Below are 22,210 nucleotides of genomic sequence, written 5' to 3' on the forward strand. Positions count from 1 at the left end.
TTGTCTAATAATTATATTTACTTGTTACATATTTTTTATCAGGTCAGTCAGCAAATGTAAGAACCATTTACAGAGATCATGAACATCATCTAATTAAAAAGGCATACTGTACTGGCAAAATAAAAGCATACTCGTGACAACCAGAAGCAGCAACAATTAAAGCATAACACGAATAAGTGCACGACAATTACAAATACACATTCTTACATACCCCCCCCGCAAAAGGCATTCATGCTTAACTTGATGGGGGCAATAACTATTACTGTACAAAGTATAAGCAAGAGCAAAAAGCAGCCATGCAAAACAAAATTGCTTAAGACAAGCGTATAAAGTAGCATGAGATTAGGTCAGTATTGTTGGATGTCCAAATCATAAATTTCTACATTATACGTTAAACATTTATCATTACCTGGTGCTGATTTCTCACTAGTGAACATATGGAATGGCATGTGTACTGCAGTAAAATTTTTAATATTTAGTATTATCTAAATGTATGCATAACATACAAAAGTATTCACTTGTAAAACGTATTTGTTGGATTATTGATAATTTATTGGGTTTTATATATATATATATATATATATATATATATATATATATATATATATATATATATATATATATATATATATATATATATATATATATATATACACAGCATATATGTGTGTGTGTGTGTGTGTGTGTGTGTGTGTAAGTTAAGAGAAAGATGACATAATATCTCATCAGCTAACCTTTTATTGCATCAATTATCTAAGGAAATAAAGTTGGACATGAGAATAATTACTGATTATTATTATTATTATTATTATTTTATTTTCGCCCGGGTGGGCTAATCCCCGTAAAAAAAAGTTTTTACCTTTAATCTAAGTTTCAAATGAAACTATGGGTAAAGATGTAGTATACAGCTAACACCTGAAGGACCTTATCGAGGCTGTTCATTTTTGCGCGATTGTTTTAATGGTGATACTGAATAATGAATGTGATAAGAGAAATGTGTGCCTTTAACTTAACCAAACATTACCTAACCTAACGAATACTAATCTCAATTTACCTAGCCAACCTAACCTAACCCAATTTTATTTCCCATTTTCAAATACAGTATGAAAATAAAATTGTCACAAACAAATAGAAAAATGTTGCAGCGATTTTAATTGTGTTCAAAGTATGTGCTGGGTTTGTTTAATCTTTTCACGGGTTAGGTAGGTTAGGTAAGGTTAAATAGGTTAGATAAGGTTCGATAATGTTAGGTCAAGCTCAAATAGGTTCTGTGTATTGTTATAACATTTTTTACTTATTATCATCCAAACAACTTCTGGAAATTTGGCGCCATTCCATAAAGTCCTTCTGGTGCTAACCATCTTTAAACTTGTATTACGCTTACTAAATATATCTACTTTCCTTTACTTGTCCTTTGAAAAGTAATGAAACCTCAAGTTTTATTTTATTTTAATTATGCTGCACACAAGACACTGGTTAAGCCCTTACCTTCCCGCCATGGAGTCAAAACAAATAGCCGACACAAATTTTCCCGCCATTAATCACCGCCATCTAGTGACCAAGCGACGCACTGCGGCCCTACACTTGGTAGCTTTAAGATGCGCTTCCTTCTGTATACTTTCCTTGCTTTACAAACAGTTGAAAAATAATGTTATAACAATGGATTGATAAAACAACACTGACTCATTCATCAAGACAAAAAAAAATGTCACAGCTCAGGTATTTAAAGCCTGGAGCAACATTTAAACAACCGCACTAATAATAATAACAACAATAAAGATAATAATAACAGCAGCAGTATTAAAATAAACCCGTCTTACATAATAGAGTAAAATTACCAATGATGGTACAATAAACTATTTCTTTAACAAGATTTGCATCAGTAAATAATTATTTGTCATTAAATATATTTTATTATAGAGTAAATTAATTTAATTTGTAAGTTATTCTTTAAAATTATCAACATATATCTGTAACAGGTAGAGTATTTAGTTATGTTTACAAGAAGTGAGGTAAGGTGAGGAGGCCGAGGATGAGCTGCGCCGCGACCTCCCAAGACACTGCCTATCATATTGGCAATGTCCTCTCTGGGTCATGGGAACTTACTCAGGTACGATGTGAATAAAGAATATATTATGTTCAATATTTGTGATACTTTAAGGTGGTGAAGAGGAAGGTTTTCACATTCAGAGATGAGAACTTTTCCTCTACTTTAATTATAAGAGGACCCTCGGTAAGTAATGCCATATTTCTATTTGTAAGTAGTTGTCTCATTGTTGTTGCTGCTGTTTGTATTAAATAACTGTTAGCATATATTTAGAAGTTCCCTTTTTGTAGAATAAATTAAACCCGGTAGTGGGCAGGGCTACGGAGCAGGAATATATTGCATTAAAAGCAAATATTGTTGATAATTTACAATCTCTTTACTCAAAATCCTGTTGACAAATATTCACTGATAAGCTGGCTATGGCCTCTGTGCCTATTGGTTAATTCAGAATATTAAGCACTAAAATTATCAAAGATTAGGTTATTAAGTTATTCATGAAATTTCCATAGGGGAAATAATGTGCATGGGTGTATAAAATTGTACATTCTTATTCACCAGAAAATTTTCGAGAATCTCAGTTTCCGAGAAGTATCAAGAGTTCGATCTGTATGCAGGACTTGGGCAGACGTTGGTGCCAAAATTCTAGAAAAACGCAGGAAATTGCATTACCTGACCATACATCCTCACAGCATTCCCACAACAGAAGGCAAGGTGAGTCTCAGCATGTAAAACTTTTCGTAGACTAAGGGAGGCCTGTACAGATGAGAAGCATTTTACACTTGTGGTCTCTGTGAATACTGTACGATAAGTCTCAGGGAAGTATAGAGACACGGTAGTCGTATTTACAAGATTTTCTGATGTTCCTCTAAACAAGACCCGTGCTATCTTTCTCTGTTCAACCTGAGGCACTACTTGTGAGATGTAGACAAGCAGCGATACTGTAGTAGAAAACTAAAAAAAAATACACTTAAAGTTTTAAGTTTTGAAATAAGTGAAACTCTTGAACTAATAAAAGCATGATACATATATATTTTTTAAACTCAAAAGTACAGTATGATCGTATAAAGGAAAAGCAAATTTAATAAACAAACTAAAAAAAATATAAGACGCTGTAGGTTTATTAGTCAAACATTTACACTGTTCAGTACTTCAAAACCATTAAATTTTATCATTTTTTTCTTCCATATTTTACTTTTGTTGTTTGTTTACTTCTCGTCTGAAGTGCCTCATAGTACTGTTTACTTTGAATTTGGTTATAATATTAAACTCCATACACCGGACACTTCCACTGTACCAAACGCACTGGCCATACATACTGGTAGTTTAGATGTATATAATATAGCTACACTGTATTACTGGGGATCTTAAGTAGCATTAGGGTGTTTTATCATCAGGTGATATAAGCTGAGAAAGGTTAATCTCCAGATAATTTCACTACCCGGTATGTATATTTTCTTATGCAGGTGGCCTTAGGAGAAGCAACGGCCACTGGTCTGTTTGAAGGTTTCTTTGATCATATTGTCAGTAAGCCAAGATACTGCCTCGCCTTCTGTAGTGAAGATTGGTCGAGCAAACCAGAAGTGTTCAACATAAAGGAGGAAAGTGGTGAGAAATTATTACTTATTTATCTGCTTTTGTTATATAAGTTTCAAATCACTTTTATACAGTATACATTTTCTTAAAAGTAATGGGTATCTTTACCATATAAATACCCTAGTTTTCACTCTCCCCAAAAAAGTCACATTACATCAAAAATAATCCTGACTTAATACTGTACACTATTTGGCACTTGAGGTCATACCACGGATTTTGATCAAATTTCATAGAAAAGTATTACTTAACATGCTAATTAAGTATCTGAGCTCTTAGGATACTGTATTTAAGAAGTCACTTACTCTGTGCCTGTAAGTTTTGAATCACATGGTGATAAATTGCATAACAACTAGGATTTAATGTAATAATTTGGGAAAAATTATTGAATATTCTTCAAAATAGCTGAAATGGAAGTTTTAGATTTCTGTTTCCATAAAAAAAAAATATTTTTACAGGAAAGTTGACACTTCTTCAGTATTTAAGTGGGTCTCTACCATCATCATGTGACTTTGGACTGGTGTCTGCCACAGGTGTTATAGGAACAGTTGAAAACAACTACCAAGGACACTGCCTTGAGTCAGCCAATAATTTGAATCAAGAAATATTGTCTTTCCTTCATCAAAAAGAACCACAAGGACGAAAACCCAACAGGTGGTGTCGGAGGTCAGAAGAAAGTGGCAGTCAAAAACCAGAAGAAACCTCACAGAAAACATCACCACCACAAAAGGAAGCTGCATCTGTAAATAGTTCTTCCAGCTCATCAACAGATACTAAGGACGTTTCTGTAAATAAAAATGAGAAGAGGCCTTGTGTGGGATACAGCATTGAGGTAGAACAGATTAGTGACTCCATGCACCAAACAGATGCTGTTTCTTTAATTCTGATCCCACACCATCCTGGAGTTCAGCTGAAGTTCTTTAATCTCTGTGATGTGAAATTTTTGAAAGAATATGTAAGTATATTCACTAATATTGTATGAAGTGTGAATGATGTACCTGCAGAAAGCAATGCTCTACTTATATTCCTCTGTTGTTATTTTTTCTCTCCTATTTTTTAAAGCGCAAAGATGAGGATATGAGTTGTGACAACCTCACTATCTCTGCTGATGAGTTCAACCACTTGACGTCACTGTCTCAGGATGACCATCTCAAAGCCCTACTTGTGTTCGATGCTGGTCTTGATGAAGGATTTACAGAAGCTTTGATTCACTCTGCTCTTCTCAGGTAAGCTGTTTGATAATAAAGAAATTGAAAATACTTTGTACTGTACCCTAAGTGTATAGTTTCCTTCAGTGCTGAATAAAATCACTGGCATTGACCAAATAGAATATTAAAAGTGGTGTCCCCATAGTGAAGGGGTTAACAATCATAATTAGTGTCTACCTCAGTACAGTATATCTATTAGGATTTGTTTCTTGTACCTCTACTTCTATCTTTCCCCCCCAAAAAAATTACTGTATAGGTCACAGTTTTTCCCCAAGGCTCTGGATAATGACCGGTGATGATGAAACACAGCTCACTCTTTCCCTCGTGTGTAAGGAAAATTAAACTGAAATTCACTACATGGTGTACTGTACTGTGATCCTGGATGAACACTTTTTCCCTCTTTGATGTAACTTCAGAGATGTAGGTGATTATCTTTGTCAATATTTTTTTCCAGACAAAATCATAAAGTTGCACTTGGTGGTGGTATAGCAGATTGCTTGTATGCTGGAAGAAGCAATTCATTCAGTCAGAGCAGCTTTGGTGTGGCTGTATCAGGACCAAATGTTATGGCAGCATCAGTCATTATCCCAAAATATGTTGATAATCCAAAAGTCTTTGAAGAATATATGAAAGAGGTGAGTGGCAGGTTTTCATACTGTAGCTCCAAAATATTTCTTGTTGCAGGTGATTGATAATGAGAAAAATTTTATGGTAGATTTGGGAGATTATGATTATATTTACATGTATCATATTAATTCATTAATTGTGGTGTTTTCTTTTTTCTTTTTCTTATTAAGCTGAAATCCTGTGGTCTTCCCGAAGACCAAAGTGTAGCATTTATGTTCACCTGTTGTGGCCGTGGCTATTACTGGTATAGACGTCGGGGTAAGCCTTGGTTTGATTACGATAATGTGGAAACAAAGGCATTTAGACAGTTCTTCCCCAACACACCCATCTTTGGCTTCTTTGGGGGAGGGGAGATTGGCTTAAACCACCTCCCCAAGTTCAGTAGACAAGAGGAGGATGAGAGAGCCCCCCCTAAGAAGAGAAAAAAAAAGATGTTTCACCAGGTCTCAACTGTCATTGTTCTTTTATCCTTTTTATGATATACTTCCATTGTTGATTGTTGCATATCATCATAATAGGTGAACTTAACTATTAGTGTCTCATCATTATGAACATGTCATTATTATTTTCATTATTTCAGTCACAAGAAGGTAGTGTTGCAGACACCGTACAGTACTGTACAGTACTTGGTTACATATAATGTAGAGCCATTAAAACCTTTATTGTACTGTACGTTAAATTGCAATATTCTGGAGCTGTATTTTAAGTTGTACATACAAATTATACTTTGCAAATGTCTCACACTATAAAGTCAGTTGTTCTTACCAGAGTAGGGACCAAGGGTGCATGATGGGACAAACACAAGGAAAAACATATTGTGTGAAGTTTGAACATATCCAAAATGGTGAATGTAAAGTCACCCTGAAACTTTGTTTTACAGCTTCCCTGTATCTATTATGCATTGTAATTGTTTTCCCCTACTTCAAGAACAACCACAAAGTAAAGCAATATTCAGTACTTTGTTGCTAAGAAAAGAAGGAAACATGCAGCAACTTTTTGTAAATGTGGTGATGTTATGCACTTTTATGGAAGAATCTATTACCATATAGTCAGCTAAGGTGTGACATCATACAGAGCAAAAGACAACCATTATCCTGTATTCACTATACTGTACTGTATAGATGAATAACATTTCAAACTCAATTCATTAATCATGAGACAGTTACGTAACCAAATTAAGAACAGCTGTTTAAATATTACTGATAGATTATTATAATTAATTATCTTGTTCATATCTGTAGGTATAAGTTTCATTTTTTGGCCAGGGATACTGTTGGTGTCAGGTGAGGTCCCAGGTAAGTCACCTGATAACATTTTTCATTGTAATAAGTTTACCATCCTTGTGCACCATAACCGTCTATTTGCATACAGTATTTTATTACAGAAAAAAAAGTTGTTTGTTTCTTTCTAATTGATATTAATCAAATTTTAGAGATTGAAAATGAGCATTTATATTGATTTGGTTTTAAAATAAGTCACAGACCCTCAGTTGAATGTTTGTTGTATTTCTTAAATAACAAAATCAAGAAACTAGTGTTTTATAAATACTGTACTGTACTTTAAATAAATAAAAATTAAATTTAATATACAGTAGTTGAGAGCTCCTCTAATACAAACTGAATGGGTTTGTTGATGTTCCAGAAGCCTCTAGTGAGTCACCACATTTGTCAGAAGTAGAGATTTACCAGTAATTCCTTGACTTCCTTTCAAAATTGTCATTCTCTAAATTATTAATTCTCTGGTGCCGACAACTGATTCATATTATTAAATGGTAAAAAAAAACTTTTTTTCCATCATAAAAATTCGTGAAGTACAGGGATATAGTTGTGCTACATAAGGAAAGTAAACTACTTGTATTATCTTTTTATCATATTATTATTAAGCTGTAATATGTGCTGTACACTGTTCACCCTTATGCTGTACAAGTTATTGCAGTTAAATTTTGAGCTGTAACTAAAGCAACTTCCAGTGTCAGTGTTGATGTCAATGTAATTTAACAAGGATCTCATCTGCTGGCATCACACTCAGCATTAAGAAGTTGATACTTTTGTCAGATGGTTTATTTTTTAGTTTTTTACCCAAACTGTGCCTGAATTTTTCTCAGACCAGTATCCATTTTATTGAATATATCAACAATTACATTGAAATGAAAATAAGACTGGAATTGACCTTTACAGGCAGCAGTTTTTTCTAGATATGCCTTTCTGTTTACTTGTGGCTCGGGTTACAAAGAGTATATAGTTCAGGATGGGATCTGGCATGTGGTTCATTATTTTACTTAGCCAAGTTAATCTAACATGAAGTTGTTCAGTCTGGTCATCTGATCAGAAACAATGTTAAAAAATAAAGAGGATTCATATTATATGTAATTTAGTAGACATATGTAATTTACTAACATGTATTGAACTTTTGCATTTAATTCCTATATATTTTAGGCAATACTCATGGTGACAAACATCATAACTGAACCAATAACTGGTAATCAAATGGTACTTTACCTTTTTCTCATCTCGCTTACTAATTCTCTTGATATTTTCCATTTACAGATTTAATTAGAATATTTCCACATACAGTTCAAGAATCCTTTATCAGAAAACCATGGGGCAGATTACAGTACAGGGGGTCCCCGAGTTACAAACGAGTTCCGTTCCCAAATCGGAACACATACTTTATGTGCACCATATCAGAGTGCAAATTTAATGACGAAATACAGTAAAGGAAAGTAAAAATTAAAGTTTAACATTTTCATTGAAACCTTGGACTGGCTGATCTTCCAACCATATCACTAACAATCTTTCCATTTCAATTAACAATCCACTTCTTTGTTTTATCACAGTTGAGTGCATTTGTTTAGATCCTTTTACATGTTCAATAAATTTCTGGTTCTCTTTCAAAATTGTTCCGATCGTTGACCGACTGAAGCCCAACACTTTACCAATGATTGAGGGTGTTTCACCTTTTTCAAAATGCTTAATTACATCAACTTTCACTTTCATTGTAATTGTTTTCCTTTTCTTGGATGCCCTACTATCACTTGCATTAGGTTTGCATTTGGGAGCCATGATGAAGGCAGAATAATAGTTAATAAGTAAAAAACAACAGTTTGCACTTGATCACACACATTACTCAGGTGAGGGTAAGGTGTACCGACACTCCCTCAAGGCATGTGGCTGGGCGACGCATTACGCCCCACCCACCACTCCGTCTTGCGCTAGCAACGCAAAGTTCTCTTATGTTACTACTATGAACCAGTTGTAGCTATGTCAGTTCTGAATATAATTTACATTATGGGACCTCGTTCGTATCGGTGGGTGCTCATAAGTCTGACGTTCGTAACTCGTGGACACCCTGTAATTAAAATTTTCCAAGCATTATTACGACCACTAATTACCCTGCAATCGAATCATGGACCATAGATTCGGAATCGGCATGCTCATGAGTACCTATACTGAGATTTTTTAGCAAAATCTAATTTTGGGCCGAAACCACCAAAATGTATGCCTTACATCTTAGTAATTTCTTGACCGAAATATACTTCTTTTTGGAATTGGAATTTAAGCATAGGAAATATCACAATAAAACACAGTTCACTGTGACAGCATTATATTAACAACTATGGTGGCATAGCATTTAAGCCTATTACATCCTCCCTAATTATAAGTTATACAAATTAAGAACAAGGTTAGTACAAGCACTACAATAGTGTTACGTCAGAGAAAAGTTCAAGGAATGTTGTCGTTGATTAATTTAATCCTTAAAAACTTTTCTTAAACAGTACCTACATAGCTGTACACATATATCTGGCAGCCAGCACAAATATCCTAATACCTGTACCATGCAACTTACCCCTCATTTTCACATTCTGTGCCCCTTTACACTTTCTATGTTTAATTTTCTTCACTACACTCTTGTTACACTGAGAATGATGGAGAAAAGTATACATATACAGTATATGAATGTACACATGCATGAAAGAAGTGGATACAACACCTGTTAACTAAGCCTTTGTCAGTCATGAAATAGTAGTGTAGCAAACATTACACTCAACCATCACCACTTACATAGTCCACAACACACTACTACTGGTAAGATATGTGACAAACAATAAACTTTTCATACAGCTGCTAGAATATATTTTTTCATGACAATATCACTCAACATATGAAAGCTCAGGTCCTCCTCTCCCATTGAAGAGTCAGATGGTACGCAGGAATACTAAAATTTTGGACAAATGTGTGACGAAGTATTTCACAAGGATACTGAAGATAGACAATATTACATAATAACAAAGTTCTCGGGAAGATGATAACTCTTAATACTATGCCATATATTGATAGTTACTATATTATACAGATGCACTAAACATAAATGTCCTAATAGTTAATATTATATAAAAGTGAGATTTAAATTTCATGTAGAGAAAATGCATAAAAATGTCTCATTTCAAATGAGAACATAAAATTATATAATCAAATTTCATCTTGGAATGATACGGAAAACCTCTCCTCCTAAGCTATTCTGTACTACGATGTCAGTAAATATTGATAGAATAATAAAATTTTTGTTATGTATTATGTGAATATTTCTCCATCTCTGGAAAACATGTCACTGCTAAAGCCAACAGTACACGGCACAACGATTGTCTAATGTCCAACGTTATTTATAACTTCAATCAAATTCTGTTATTTACATATTACTGGATTTTATATTTGCGATGCAAGTTTTGTGATAAATTATATACATATAAAATTTTGAGGGTGTTGAAGGACACATGGATGACAGTTTAAACCTGGAGACCCTCATAACTGGGTCCATCACTGGGCGGTTCTTGTAGTCGGAGCTGAAGGTGAGTTAGAGTGTTTGTCAGATGTCTTGAAATCTGATCAGTTTCCTCACTAGTCTCTAAGTTGGCAAGATCTTCCTTTACTTTGCTGATTAGCTGATTAAGCATTGCCACAGTTACCTGAAATATAGTTATGATGAAAAGCTATTGAGGAATTACCCGAGAAAGAAAGTTTGGCCGTAAAATAAATTTTCTCGAATCAAGTTTTAATAAAGTAAAGCTGAAATTAAGAAAAGGGAAATATTGAATACCATCTCAGAAATGGGTGGAGGATAACTGTAACATGGTTAGAACTAACACAGATGATGCAAATGAATTTAGTCTGGATTTTGTCAAGGAGGGTAAGGAGATCTTGTACTACTTAAATAAGATGTATACAGTATTCACAATCCAGTATGGAATAAAAAATCAATAAGAAACTTCCACAATACTTGAAACTTACCTGTGAATTGCCTTTCTCATAAAAGTAAATGTAGTGATTCAAGAGTTCAACAAAAAGTTGAATTTGTGTTGAGGGATCCATGCACTGGTTAGCAATACGGACAGCTTTCTTCAGGCATTCTAGAACACGTTTTTCATCATGCAACTGAAAAAAATATATAAATGTAACTTTACAGAATTTCAACACTGAGAATGTGCATTAGAATGTATTAAACTCACAGATGTAAATAAAACAATTTAGCATCTTGTAAATCTTGACAAGGTTGAGTTTTCAATGAAGATAAGAGAAGAAATGAAGGTTGCCTCGGCAAATATCCAAAGGGGAACAATTACAAACAGAGGTAATGTGGTGATGGTCACTTGTTAAACTGTTTGGTGATGACTGTTCATGATGCCATCCCATAATGGGCAGTTTATTGTTATAGACATACCGGTATACAGTTCAATTACAGATTTTTATATCAACTCATTAAACTCAGTCATGAGTAAAATAACTTAACAACAGAATATCAAATGTGGAACTAGATCCAAGTCCTGCTGTTGAGACTATTGTACTGTAGTCCCAGAAGTAACAGTTACTTGGAATAGATTCTTCCTGTACCATCCAACTCAAAACATGGGAAAACCAGACACTAGCAACAGATGATGATTCTACATTTACTGTATAGGAACTATAAAATTTGCAGCAGATAAATTATAAGCATTGATACAACAAGAAGCGTGTGAGATACCTCCTCCTTGTTGGTGTGTTGTGACCGTGCTGACCAGAAGAGGTGAGAGCACGTTGTGACTCCACGGGCTTGGTCGGGTTTTTTCAACAGTTTGGAAGCTGCCAAGGCACATTGTGTTCTTAGAGGTTCATGATTTTCTTCGCTGAAACATGTTGTCTGCTGGAAAGTTCCCATTATTAGCGTCATAGCAGCCAACTGGGCTTTGCTGTCACTGATCTCATCTTCATAGAGGGAGAATGCCTGCAAAGTATGGGTGAAAGCATTTTTTTTCACATTCACATTCAAAGCAATTTGGCAAATTTTTGCTCTTTCAGACCTGAAAAGCATATGAAGTCCCCAAATGAGTATTTAATATGCAAAGTGCATAAGAAAACCCGAAGATACTTAAAGAATAAGACTCGCTGCCATATAAGAGTTTGGTCAACTACCTTAACTACCCAAATAAAGTGAGTCTTACGATAAATGATGTCTGCAAAGCTACAATAGCATATACTGTACAGTACATTTGATTGCTTAACATTATCTTTTGGTGTATTTTGTAAATTTTACAAGAGATTTACATCAGAATCTAAGACATGATGTACAGTACAGTACAGCACATACCTGAGACATGAACTCATAAGCGACAGTTTCATGGTTTTCAAAATCAATCTTGTCAATGGCTAGAGCCCCTTGCAAGAACAGTCTCAAAGGTAGTTCAGCATATTCTGCCTTAACAAGTGCTGTGATGGTCTGATGGCAAAACTGGAAGATCTTGTGGACTTTTTTGCTCCATTTATCATCCTAAATAAATGAATAAATATTACTGATACTTGGGATTACTTAGGGAAAGAAGGTATTATGCACACTGAGAAATGTATGGAAAGAGAAAAGGTTAAAAAAAAAAGAGAGAGAGAAAGAAGCAGTATAAGAGAAAAGAAGAGAATGTATAACAGAAAGGGTGAGCCAACATTAATGAAAAAGAGTGAAGTGAAGACTGTGGATGTAAGAGAAAGATGTAAGTTAGAAGTGAGAGAAACTAAAGAGATGTGGAAATGAGGCAGTATGTATGGTGGACACAACAAGAGAATGGGAATGAAAGTTGATAAGAGAGAATGTTTAATGCAAAAGTAGAGAGTAAAGAGAGAGAGGAGAGATAAAAAAGAATGCAGAAGATAATAGTGAGTAAGGTAGGTAGCAGCAACAGTGAGGGAGCATAACTAGTGAACAGTGTTGAGTGGTTCATGGAGAAGGATGTGATACTGATGGGTGTTGCTGGGATGTGTGACACAGGTACACCAGATGGAAAACTTGGGGACTGTGTTGCTGATGCGGAACCTCTCAGCAGAATACATCTGTTACACCAGTTAAAAATCTATGTCTGTGAATAACGGGAATGTTTGTGTTGCACTTGCTTACTGATTCCAACCACCCATTGCCATGCATTAAAAGGGCCTCCATAACTGAAGAAAATAATTACAAAGGGACCTTTTTAAAATAGTAAATATAGTTTCACTGTATACTTGGCAATAATGTTTAAACAGTTCCTCATTGATGACAACCTAAGGCCTAAATGTAAGATTGTGATAAAATAAAACTCATAAGGAACTACACTTATGATATTCATCTTTCACAGAATAGAAAACCTTCATTGGACTAACCTCTTCTTTCTCTGTATGGTATTTAAAAGCCAGTTGGTAAGCCTGGAACACAAGAGGTGGCAGGGTGTACAGCACCCTTTTGTTGCCACCAGCACCTAGGTGTTTACGAGCAGTTGTCAAGATCAAATACTGCTGGTCACTACTTGAAGATTTGAAAAGGTGGAGGAACCTGTGGATACAAAAAAAAAAATAATAACTTTAGATGAATTGAAATAGAAATTGGGATTCTTTTGTGGAATCCCATTACATGATTTGAGATGGAGTGAATAACTTGTGATTCAGAAACCTTACTAAGCCTTCATGATAAGAGCTGCCATGTCACATTTAGATATGGCAGTGAGGGAAGTAGCTAGACCATTGTATGTTAAAATAATAAACAAATACTTGCATTTTCATATGATCAATAACCTCTAAGACTTGAAAAGAATATGTCATCCAGAACTAAAATTAAAACTGTACTGTAGAAAGAAACCAAAAAGTTAAAAGACAAGAGACACTACCATACCACGATAGATCCACAAGTTTCAACAAGCTACCCCATCTAAAACATGCCTCACTAGCTAGATCAACTTTCCTCACATTATATCTTGCTTGTTTCAGGATGGTTGCCATCTGTCCTTTACTGTCAACCCTTTATTTCCATATGCATAAACAGTGCAGTAGTCTCAAATAATTTAATACTATATTACAGGACCTTACATTGGTTACTTTCATTCTGAATTAGGTATACCGAGGACGTTATTACCTTGCTAACAGTCCCTGTTCTTCAGCCAAATCCTCAGGATCTGGCTCAACCAAAGGCTGATCTGCCTGGTCACAGATCAATGAAGCAACCATGGACAGCACTGAATCAACCTAGAATTGAAACAAAACAATAATATAGGTTCCATCAAAAATTTACATACAATTTTGAGAGAGACTGATATAACTGGTCATCAGAACTTACTACAACCAACTGTATACTACTACAGCATCACCCAATGACTTCCAAGTAGCGTCAACACCATTACAATACTACAAGTAACTGCCACATACACACAAGGAGAAATATCATGTGTGTGTGAGAGAAATCTATTTTTTAAGCATTAATATCTAACTTCCTTGTTCTTCATACACTACAGACGGTAAAACGGGGAAAAGTGTGGTACCAGCAAGAACTGTAGCATTGTGGTACACCATAATGTATAGTTTTACCAGCCCTTGTCACAGAATGGCATTAAATGATTAATCTATAAGGTAGTAAATCTTCTAGTGGTTCATTTTGTATTATGAATGAAACTAAGGCATTGATCAGGAAGTGTTGTTTTCTAAGTCAACACAAACTTAATGGGACACATACAGTAAGCATACATGTTAAGACTCCTTAACCTTCTACCACTATATTACATGTTACTGAACATTCCATCTTTTGGGACCCAGGACACATGGACTTCAAGCCATACACATGCAATCCTCAAGACTGGCACTGGATTAGAAATTTTACATGAAATAATTATAAAATTTGCCAACAGTGGTGGTATGGTAGTGAGCAATGTAAAAAAAAAAAATATATTAATAAATAACATGAGATGCATCACTAACCTGTTCCTGGGTAGGTACATCGGTCTCATTTTCAACAGCATTTGTAACAAGATAGGTGCTGAGGATCTTACGCCCACTGTAGTCCAGGAGACCAAGCAGAGGAGTGTAGTACTGTAACTGTAGAAGTGTCAACAGGTTGTTGTAGTTGTCAGCTGGCAGACGCAGGAGGCGACTCAGTTCCTTGCCTAAGGCTGAACCTGAGTGAATCCTATTCAAAGGGGGAAGAAAACTGTGATTGCTCCTCAGGACTGTATCAGCATATCACAGTATTAGCAACCTTTCCAATCTTTCTTATTTGCTTATGCATTTTGCTGTTTTACCCAAAATATATTATAAATCTGCAGGAACCACTAAAATGAAATGTTATTCACATAACATCAACCCTGAACCTTATCACAGCTATGTTGTATAATGCACCAATATAATTTTACTCAACTAAATATAAGATCCAATATCAGAGTGATTCATCCACTATTTTCCACAAAGTTCAAAAGTAAAATTTTAGTGAGCACAATCCATGTCAAGAATTTTAAAAGTAAACTGAAAATGATTAATGGAGTTAGCTTCTAAGTTTAATATAAGAATATTAAGAGGAATAATTAGCAAGACTGTACTGTACAATATGGACAATATTGACTACCATCTAAATAGTTCATTTGTTTTGTGAACACATAATGGATACTTTTCAAGGGTACAGAGGTATCAAGTTTACCTTAAATATACAGAGCAAATAGCATGAAAGTAGAACTTAATCAAATATTATGGTACAGTACACAGTAAATAATAGTCTAAGGACAATACTCAGTAGAGAGGAATAAACATGGACTTAATACATACATTACCATAAAGACATATCATGCTAAGATGACTTACAGATGCAGAGAGCATTTAGTGGAAGAAGGCTACACTATATTAAAATATGAGAGATTAGTCCTATAATCCTATGTTCCTGCTGTACCTGTAACCAGACAGCTCTATTAATACAAGCTCTTACTGGGGGGCTCTTATGTCTTCACAACTTCTCCCTCACAATGGCCACAATCAATTTATTAACAATAGGTATAACAATCACCACTTCTATCCCATCTTATCATCTGACTCCCTAGTAAGAACCTGCAGTATAAGAGGTGCCTGGCTTTAAGAAGCACACTAGTAACCAAAAGCATTCTCCTAAAGCTCCTAGTGGACAATTCAGGAGCAACATCTTCATAATTTTACTTCCTACTACCAGCCCAAGATGTTTAAGGCACTCTACCACAATGCCGGTCTGGCCCTGTAAAGTAGAAACCAAGGAACAGTTGGTTTCTAGAAAAGTTAAACCAGAGGAAATCCTTTTGCCAGAAATACTACCTGACAAGGGAGCATTACATGCCATGGACCCCAATTCTCCTTCCAACAAAATTTGTGACAAACAGAACTGTGCTATATTGCTAAAAATTTTATGAGCAGATAATATCACTAAATCAGACACATCAAACTAAATCACTCACACACAAATTGAAGATTGTTCCCTCAACTAAAAGAGCACAAGTGAAAAGGATACATCCGTACCCTTTTATCTAAAACCAAAATGAAGTTACTACAGTAATTTAAATAAATGAAAATCAACAACAGTAGATTAGAGGGAGGAAGTAGTAAAGCACAGTCTGCCAAGGATGAGATGTCACTATTCACCCGTGCAAGATTAAACATGTGGAGTATAAAGGGGAAATCCTCCTTAACATGGTAAAACAGAGTTCGAGATGAGTTAAGTTCAACAAAGATACGTAAAGTGACAGAAAATATTTATACAGTACTCGGAGCTACACTAATTAAGACAGCTCGTTCTCCATTGTTTACTTGGCTCTATAACGGCACTTTTATCTATAATTGAAAGCTACAGCATATGAAAAATGGCACGTTTTCTTAAAGGGATATAAAAGGATACCTTCATGCACACTGAGAACTCACTCTTACCCCTGAGTCATCCTTGTTAAGGAAGGCAAGGTCAGAGAAATGAAGCAGGTACAGTACAGTACTTATGATACTTGAACAAAATAGGGATTAGTTTTAAAGTAAACATAAAAGCCAACCATTTTATTACCAAGACTAATGATAAAAACGTATTTCCCTATCATGAGAAACCTATTCCACCCTTAACAACTATACTGATAAAATTACTTGCCACCTTTTTACCTCAAGACACTTCTTCCCACCCTACTTATGATACTTCAGAATGTCCCTTTAAACTACTGTATTCGGATAATCACACAAACTAATGCTGCAACTCTTTCACTGTTATACCTCAACGTGTCTGCTTTTTTTTCTTCAAGGTTTTTGCAATGAAATGGCCACTAGCCACAATTAATATCTAAACAACCTTGATCCCCGGACGTCTAACGTCTATTACTTGAGTTACCTTCTACTGTTGAGAATTCTGCCAAAACCCTGTTCACTCATACCCAGCACTATCTATATAACTTTTTGCCACACCCACTTACACCTATTATATACTAATAACCTGTATTTTATAATATTTTCTTTAATGGCTGGATAGACACATACAGCACATACTCCTCAAATCACCACTCATCTTAATATAATTTTCATACTCTATTCTCAAACCTTTATCAACAGCACATCATCTTAAAATCATATAATACTACATCTGCAGCCTTTCAGCCCCCACAAAGGAAAAAAATAAAGGAATTTCTATCATGTCGTCAAAATATTTCAAACTTACCCCTAATGATTACTGTATAAAGACTTAAAATTTACTTACTTGTCAACATTCAACTTCTGGAACACATCCAATGTATTCTGTAACACCTTGTCCACATATTCTATTTCATTAGGATAACATTTCTGTGCCAAGTTGACTAAAGACACTTGTAAGCTGACAGTGTCCTCCATAGGCATATCTGGCCGTGACTGAAAAACAAAAATAGTTTCGTTCTGATGCTTCTATCATGTAAATACAAAAAAGATAAAGAGTGATAGGATAAAAATAGAATCAAATCAACTGCCTTCTGGGTAATGACAAACTGTTTATGCAGATCAAAGTAAAACAAAACTAAAGAGCCGTGTTGTCAATATACTGTAGTAACATTAGAATAATCACCTTGATAACTTGTGAGACTTGCTCTGAGAATATCTCAAACAGTTTGATATCATCAGGAATTCCAGTTCCATCTTCACGATGAGCAAAGTTTGCCAGACGATCAATGAGAGAGATTATGATGTTCTTGACATTAACTTCAGAGTGGAGTTCAGCACAAGCTTTGAGGAATGCACTTAGTGTCTGAAGGTGAAACTCATCTGGGAACACCTGGTTTGGGCAAGAAAATAAAGAACTTAATAAAAATATTTCTTATTATATCAAACAATAAATAGCATTGTTTTTTAAGTTATTTTGAAATATATGGTCCTTTTCTTCCTTGCATACATACACAGATCTGGTCATGACCAACAAATTTTTCCTGTCCTATAAGTATGGCTTGACGACCTATACCCACACAAGAAGAAAATTTATAACCATAGGATGAGAATAAACCAACACAGTTGCCTCTTCTTCCCTTACCTGAATAATGCATTCCATCAAATATTCCTGAGAAAGTGGATCACGGCAGCTCACAGCTTGTTCCAAGATCCCTGGCAGAACCATCTGAAATTTTACATTACCGTACACATATGAATGTAATTTTCATCAATTTTTACCACCTTAAGTACCAATATTATCCAGCTTCTAATTACAGTACAGTACTATACAGTATAGTAAGCAGCCGAGGTGATACTCCACAAGCCTGCCTCGCTCCCATAATAATTCTAGATCACTTTATGTACTATGTAAAGAGAGTTTAAACAAAGTAAGAACTGAGAGTGATGTCGCCCAGGCCCACTTACTCTTTTGTACCTCTGAACGTCAACGAACTCTAACTGAGACAAGCGCACCAAGTTTGTCCCAACCAAGATGCGTAGTTCTTGCCTCTCCCGTTCTCTCTTCTCTTTATCCCTGGAGTGGCCTTGGTGCTGCATCCTTACCCATAGTTTGTTCATCTCAGCAAAGTTCATTAGAATAAAGTCCACACTATCTGAGATCTGCAGGAGAAAAAAGTAAAAAAAAAAAAAAAAAAAAATATACTGTAATAATAATGTTGTTTCCAAGTGTAACACCATTAATGCAATACCTTATGGGAGAAGCATACTGTACACTTTATATTTCCCCTGGATGATGTGAGAGATCTCTGGCTTAGTTCTAGTCACTTGTATCAAGAAGCTGAAGGGGTTCTAACCCTAACTTGAGGAGATATACACAAGTTGATGAGTCCTGTACAAATATGGTGTTAATTGATTATAAAATGGCTGTGAGGAGACAACATTACTCAAAAGCAATACACTAAAATTATGTTACATGACAGACTGTGCCTGGCCATTAAAAATTCTTAAGAGAAGAATTACTTAGCTACTGAACACTACATAAGCAAAACAAACCCTATGTGCAATCAAATGCATATTCACAAATGCAAAGTCTTTAACATCCTACTGTACTGTACATGGTCAGCTGATGAGTTACTTACTGATCCATGTGGAAACTCTTCTGGGTTGTGTCCAGTCGGCGGGTCATCAACATCTGGCAAGATGTTCCGGCTACACTGAAGAAGGTAGTTTCTGAAAACCAGAACAAAACTGTATATATTTTTATTAATCATATACGTTCCCCCCCCCCCCATTATGTTGCCAGGAAATCTAGCCCAGACATTACTGCTTTTGGTCTTTCTTTTTACATTAAATATCTATACGAATTGAAATTAACATTAAAATGAACAAAATGCACAAACCTACCCAAGGATGATCAATGACTCTGAAACATCCTCACAATGTAAGTGCATGGTACAGTATTTACTATGTCTGAGGGTATATCTTTGTCTTTTCTTCTGTTTCACAAATAATACAAATTAATGGAGCTTCTAATGTCTAAACTTCAATAAAAAAGAGATGGAGATCACATAATCCGTAATCAATTATTCAACTCACCTCAAGAACAGCCCACGAAGGGGATGCTGAACACCTCTACACATTTCAACCAGATCTTTTAAAATGTCACGCTTGCAGGTTTCATTTGTTTTAATATACACCAGACCAACTGTTATCAGCAAATACCTGTTAAAGTTTAAATATTATTACTATACTCTCATTACTAATAAGCAATAATCGATGTATATCAAGTATTTATGCTGCCAGCTATTAAAAAGTTCTCTAGCCATGGACTTAACACATATACATTTCACTTACAGTCTTGGAACAATATTGCCAGCATATTGGACCAGCTCGTACAGATCTGCTACACGCTGGCCCTTCTGGAACTCATCAATGAGATACATTTCCAGGTGTCTCAGCTCATCACAAATACACATGTCTGTCTAAAGTTAAGGAATACTACCTACAAATAAATAATCATAAAATCCAAAAGGCCGTGAAAGTTTTTGTCCTGTAACTGGGAAAAGATGCAAGAAAACAGAGTAAATATATCTGATATTATTCAGCAATTGTACCTAATTCTTTAAACATCAAAACACTCCAACAGTAATTCCTCATATCTGTAAACAGTTGTTCTATTCTTTTAAATCCAGTGTGACAAACAGCTTTTTCTACAGATATAGTGAACAGAAAAAACAGACATATTACACACTGAGACCAAAGGTTATCTAGATGCTGTATGCGAGAAGAAAAACAAAACAAAAGAACCATCACTAAAACTAGAGTACAGTACAAGAGGATACAAAGTTCATAGTAAGTTTTAGGGGAGAGCAGTGATGTCCTCAGTTCTCCAAGCATGTTTGACGCGTGCTTAAGGCCGTCCATTAAGCGTCCCTTGTCCAAACATCGCTTCATTTGAAATGCCTGGCCTCGAACGGCTCCCATGGCCTCATCCAGAAGCTTATCTTGATCATCCATAGGGGAAACCATGTTGTCTACCTGGTCAGTCCTGTAATGTAAAGAATGAAAGGTCACATCAACACAATACCACATTAACCAATAAAGCTCAATTTGTTCCTAATGTCATATCCCACACAACTTCACTACCAGAATGTACCAATCCACAAGTTGCAATGTCCCGTCTCCTCGTTAAACAATGTATACAGTACTTGTGATGGGTTGCAGGAAGAGAATTCCCACACTGCAGATTCTTGTCTCTAAATGTCATCCAAACTACACTACTGGCAATGACATCTGATGAAATTAACTAATTAAACAGCAGAGACTGAAAGCAACCAACCACACCCAAGCTTCTCCATCTTGTAGCTAAGTAATTTGTTATTTTTTAAGCAAGAGAGGCAACAGGGCCAGACCATCAGTATGGACACACAAACAAACCATTACTACCTGTATTATCGTTTCGGTCATGCAGCGAATTTTAGGAGCTTGAGTTTAGGTCAGGTTGAAATTACATTTTTCCGATGGTTTTTGATGCGTTTTGAACGGCTTCCAAAGATGTGCATGACTGAAATGATAGCTTTACCAACAAACTTACTGAACCATACAAATAAACATCATTAGATTCGTTTAGGTTTGTTTGGTTTATTGTTTTTTTGTCACCACTAACGACTTCGTGCTACAGCTTCCCTCGTTAACAAATGTTGACGTGATTCTGTTTGAGGCCGCTCACAACATATTATCATTGACTATTTATTGTCGTCTGATTTTGCATATGGTGACACATTCAATTAACACAATTCTGAATTAATTCTTTGATAAAAAAACTTAATATCAATTTGTAATAAAGTGGCAAAGCAGACATATATTTAACCATAATAATTCAACGTGTACTATGGACATATGGAACAGCTTACCTAACCCAGTGACCTTAACCTTTGAAAAGTAACAGGTTGTATCACCACCACTAACACTCCTACTTCACTATTAGTTGGTCAGGATGAACACCTAGAGGCACATATCTCTTGTTCTCACCCACAACATTCATTTATATCATTAATTAAGAACACACACACACACCAACACGTACATATAAATTAACCAGTTTAAGCACCCAGGAACACTCGAGAATCACACATCAACTTATCAAACACCAAATGAAATTAATAAAATAACATCAGTACTTGTGGTGACTGAGATTAACTTTAAATATCACATTAATATAAATCTTCCATTTCCTTAATAAAATTTGTCCTTCCAACACCATGACAGACCACACTGAATCCTCTTATTCTACGACACTAAATAATAAAAGACTATGAAGTATTACATTGGTATTATGTTACTGTAAGAATGTGGCAGTGTGGTGTTGAGAGATGGGAGAGAAGTGAAGGTTTTATCAGAAATAATATACCACAAGAGGGAGGCGGCAGGGCTGTGTTTACTATCACCTGATCATGTGTCTCGACCCCTCCACTAACACACACACACCATCAACTATATTCTAATCTATTAACTCAAACAAAATTATTTATTATAGAAAAACCAATATAAAATAATCTAAAATAATTCTTTGTTACTGAAAAAAG

At 35.3% G+C, this 22,210-nt stretch overlaps 2 protein-coding genes across 6 annotated transcripts; one reads left to right on the top strand and one right to left on the bottom strand.

Moving 5' to 3' along the window:
• Nucleotides 1-1,987: 1,987 nt before the first annotated feature.
• Nucleotides 1,988-10,043, top strand: LOC121853605. Its single transcript, XM_042347863.1, has 7 exons — nt 1,988-2,110; nt 2,606-2,758; nt 3,511-3,652; nt 4,096-4,592; nt 4,700-4,863; nt 5,300-5,480; nt 5,643-10,043. The coding sequence occupies exons 1-7, from the start codon at nt 2,033-2,035 to the stop codon at nt 5,949-5,951; spliced, it is 1,524 nt and encodes a 507-aa protein (XP_042203797.1). The 5' UTR covers nt 1,988-2,032; the 3' UTR covers nt 5,952-10,043.
• Nucleotides 9,059-22,106, bottom strand: LOC121853604 (vacuolar protein sorting-associated protein 35-like). 5 transcript variants are annotated; one of them, XM_042347858.1, is made up of 17 exons: nt 22,073-22,106; nt 20,468-20,673; nt 19,980-20,103; nt 19,722-19,847; nt 19,265-19,355; nt 18,591-18,785; nt 18,268-18,351; nt 17,809-18,015; nt 17,470-17,618; nt 16,665-16,676; nt 14,709-14,916; nt 13,873-13,982; nt 13,128-13,296; nt 12,091-12,270; nt 11,488-11,727; nt 10,758-10,901; nt 9,059-10,435 (listed from the first exon to the last, which is right to left on the bottom strand). In XM_042347858.1, exons 1-17 carry the CDS (start codon nt 22,078-22,080, stop codon nt 10,256-10,258), a joined length of 2,433 nt encoding a protein of 810 aa, XP_042203792.1. In that variant the 5' UTR covers nt 22,081-22,106; the 3' UTR covers nt 9,059-10,255. The 5 variants fall into 5 exon arrangements, with proteins under 5 accessions (XP_042203792.1, XP_042203793.1, XP_042203796.1 ...); XM_042347859.1 differs by having other exon boundaries at nt 21,952-22,101; XM_042347862.1 differs by having other exon boundaries at nt 22,036-22,098.
• Nucleotides 22,107-22,210: the final 104 nt, after the last annotated feature.

Source organism: Homarus americanus, unplaced genomic scaffold (genome assembly GCF_018991925.1).
Source record: "Homarus americanus isolate GMGI-L3 unplaced genomic scaffold, GMGI_Hamer_2.0 scaffold4896, whole genome shotgun sequence".
In the NCBI taxonomy this organism is placed as follows: Eukaryota; Metazoa; Arthropoda; class Malacostraca; order Decapoda; family Nephropidae; genus Homarus; species Homarus americanus.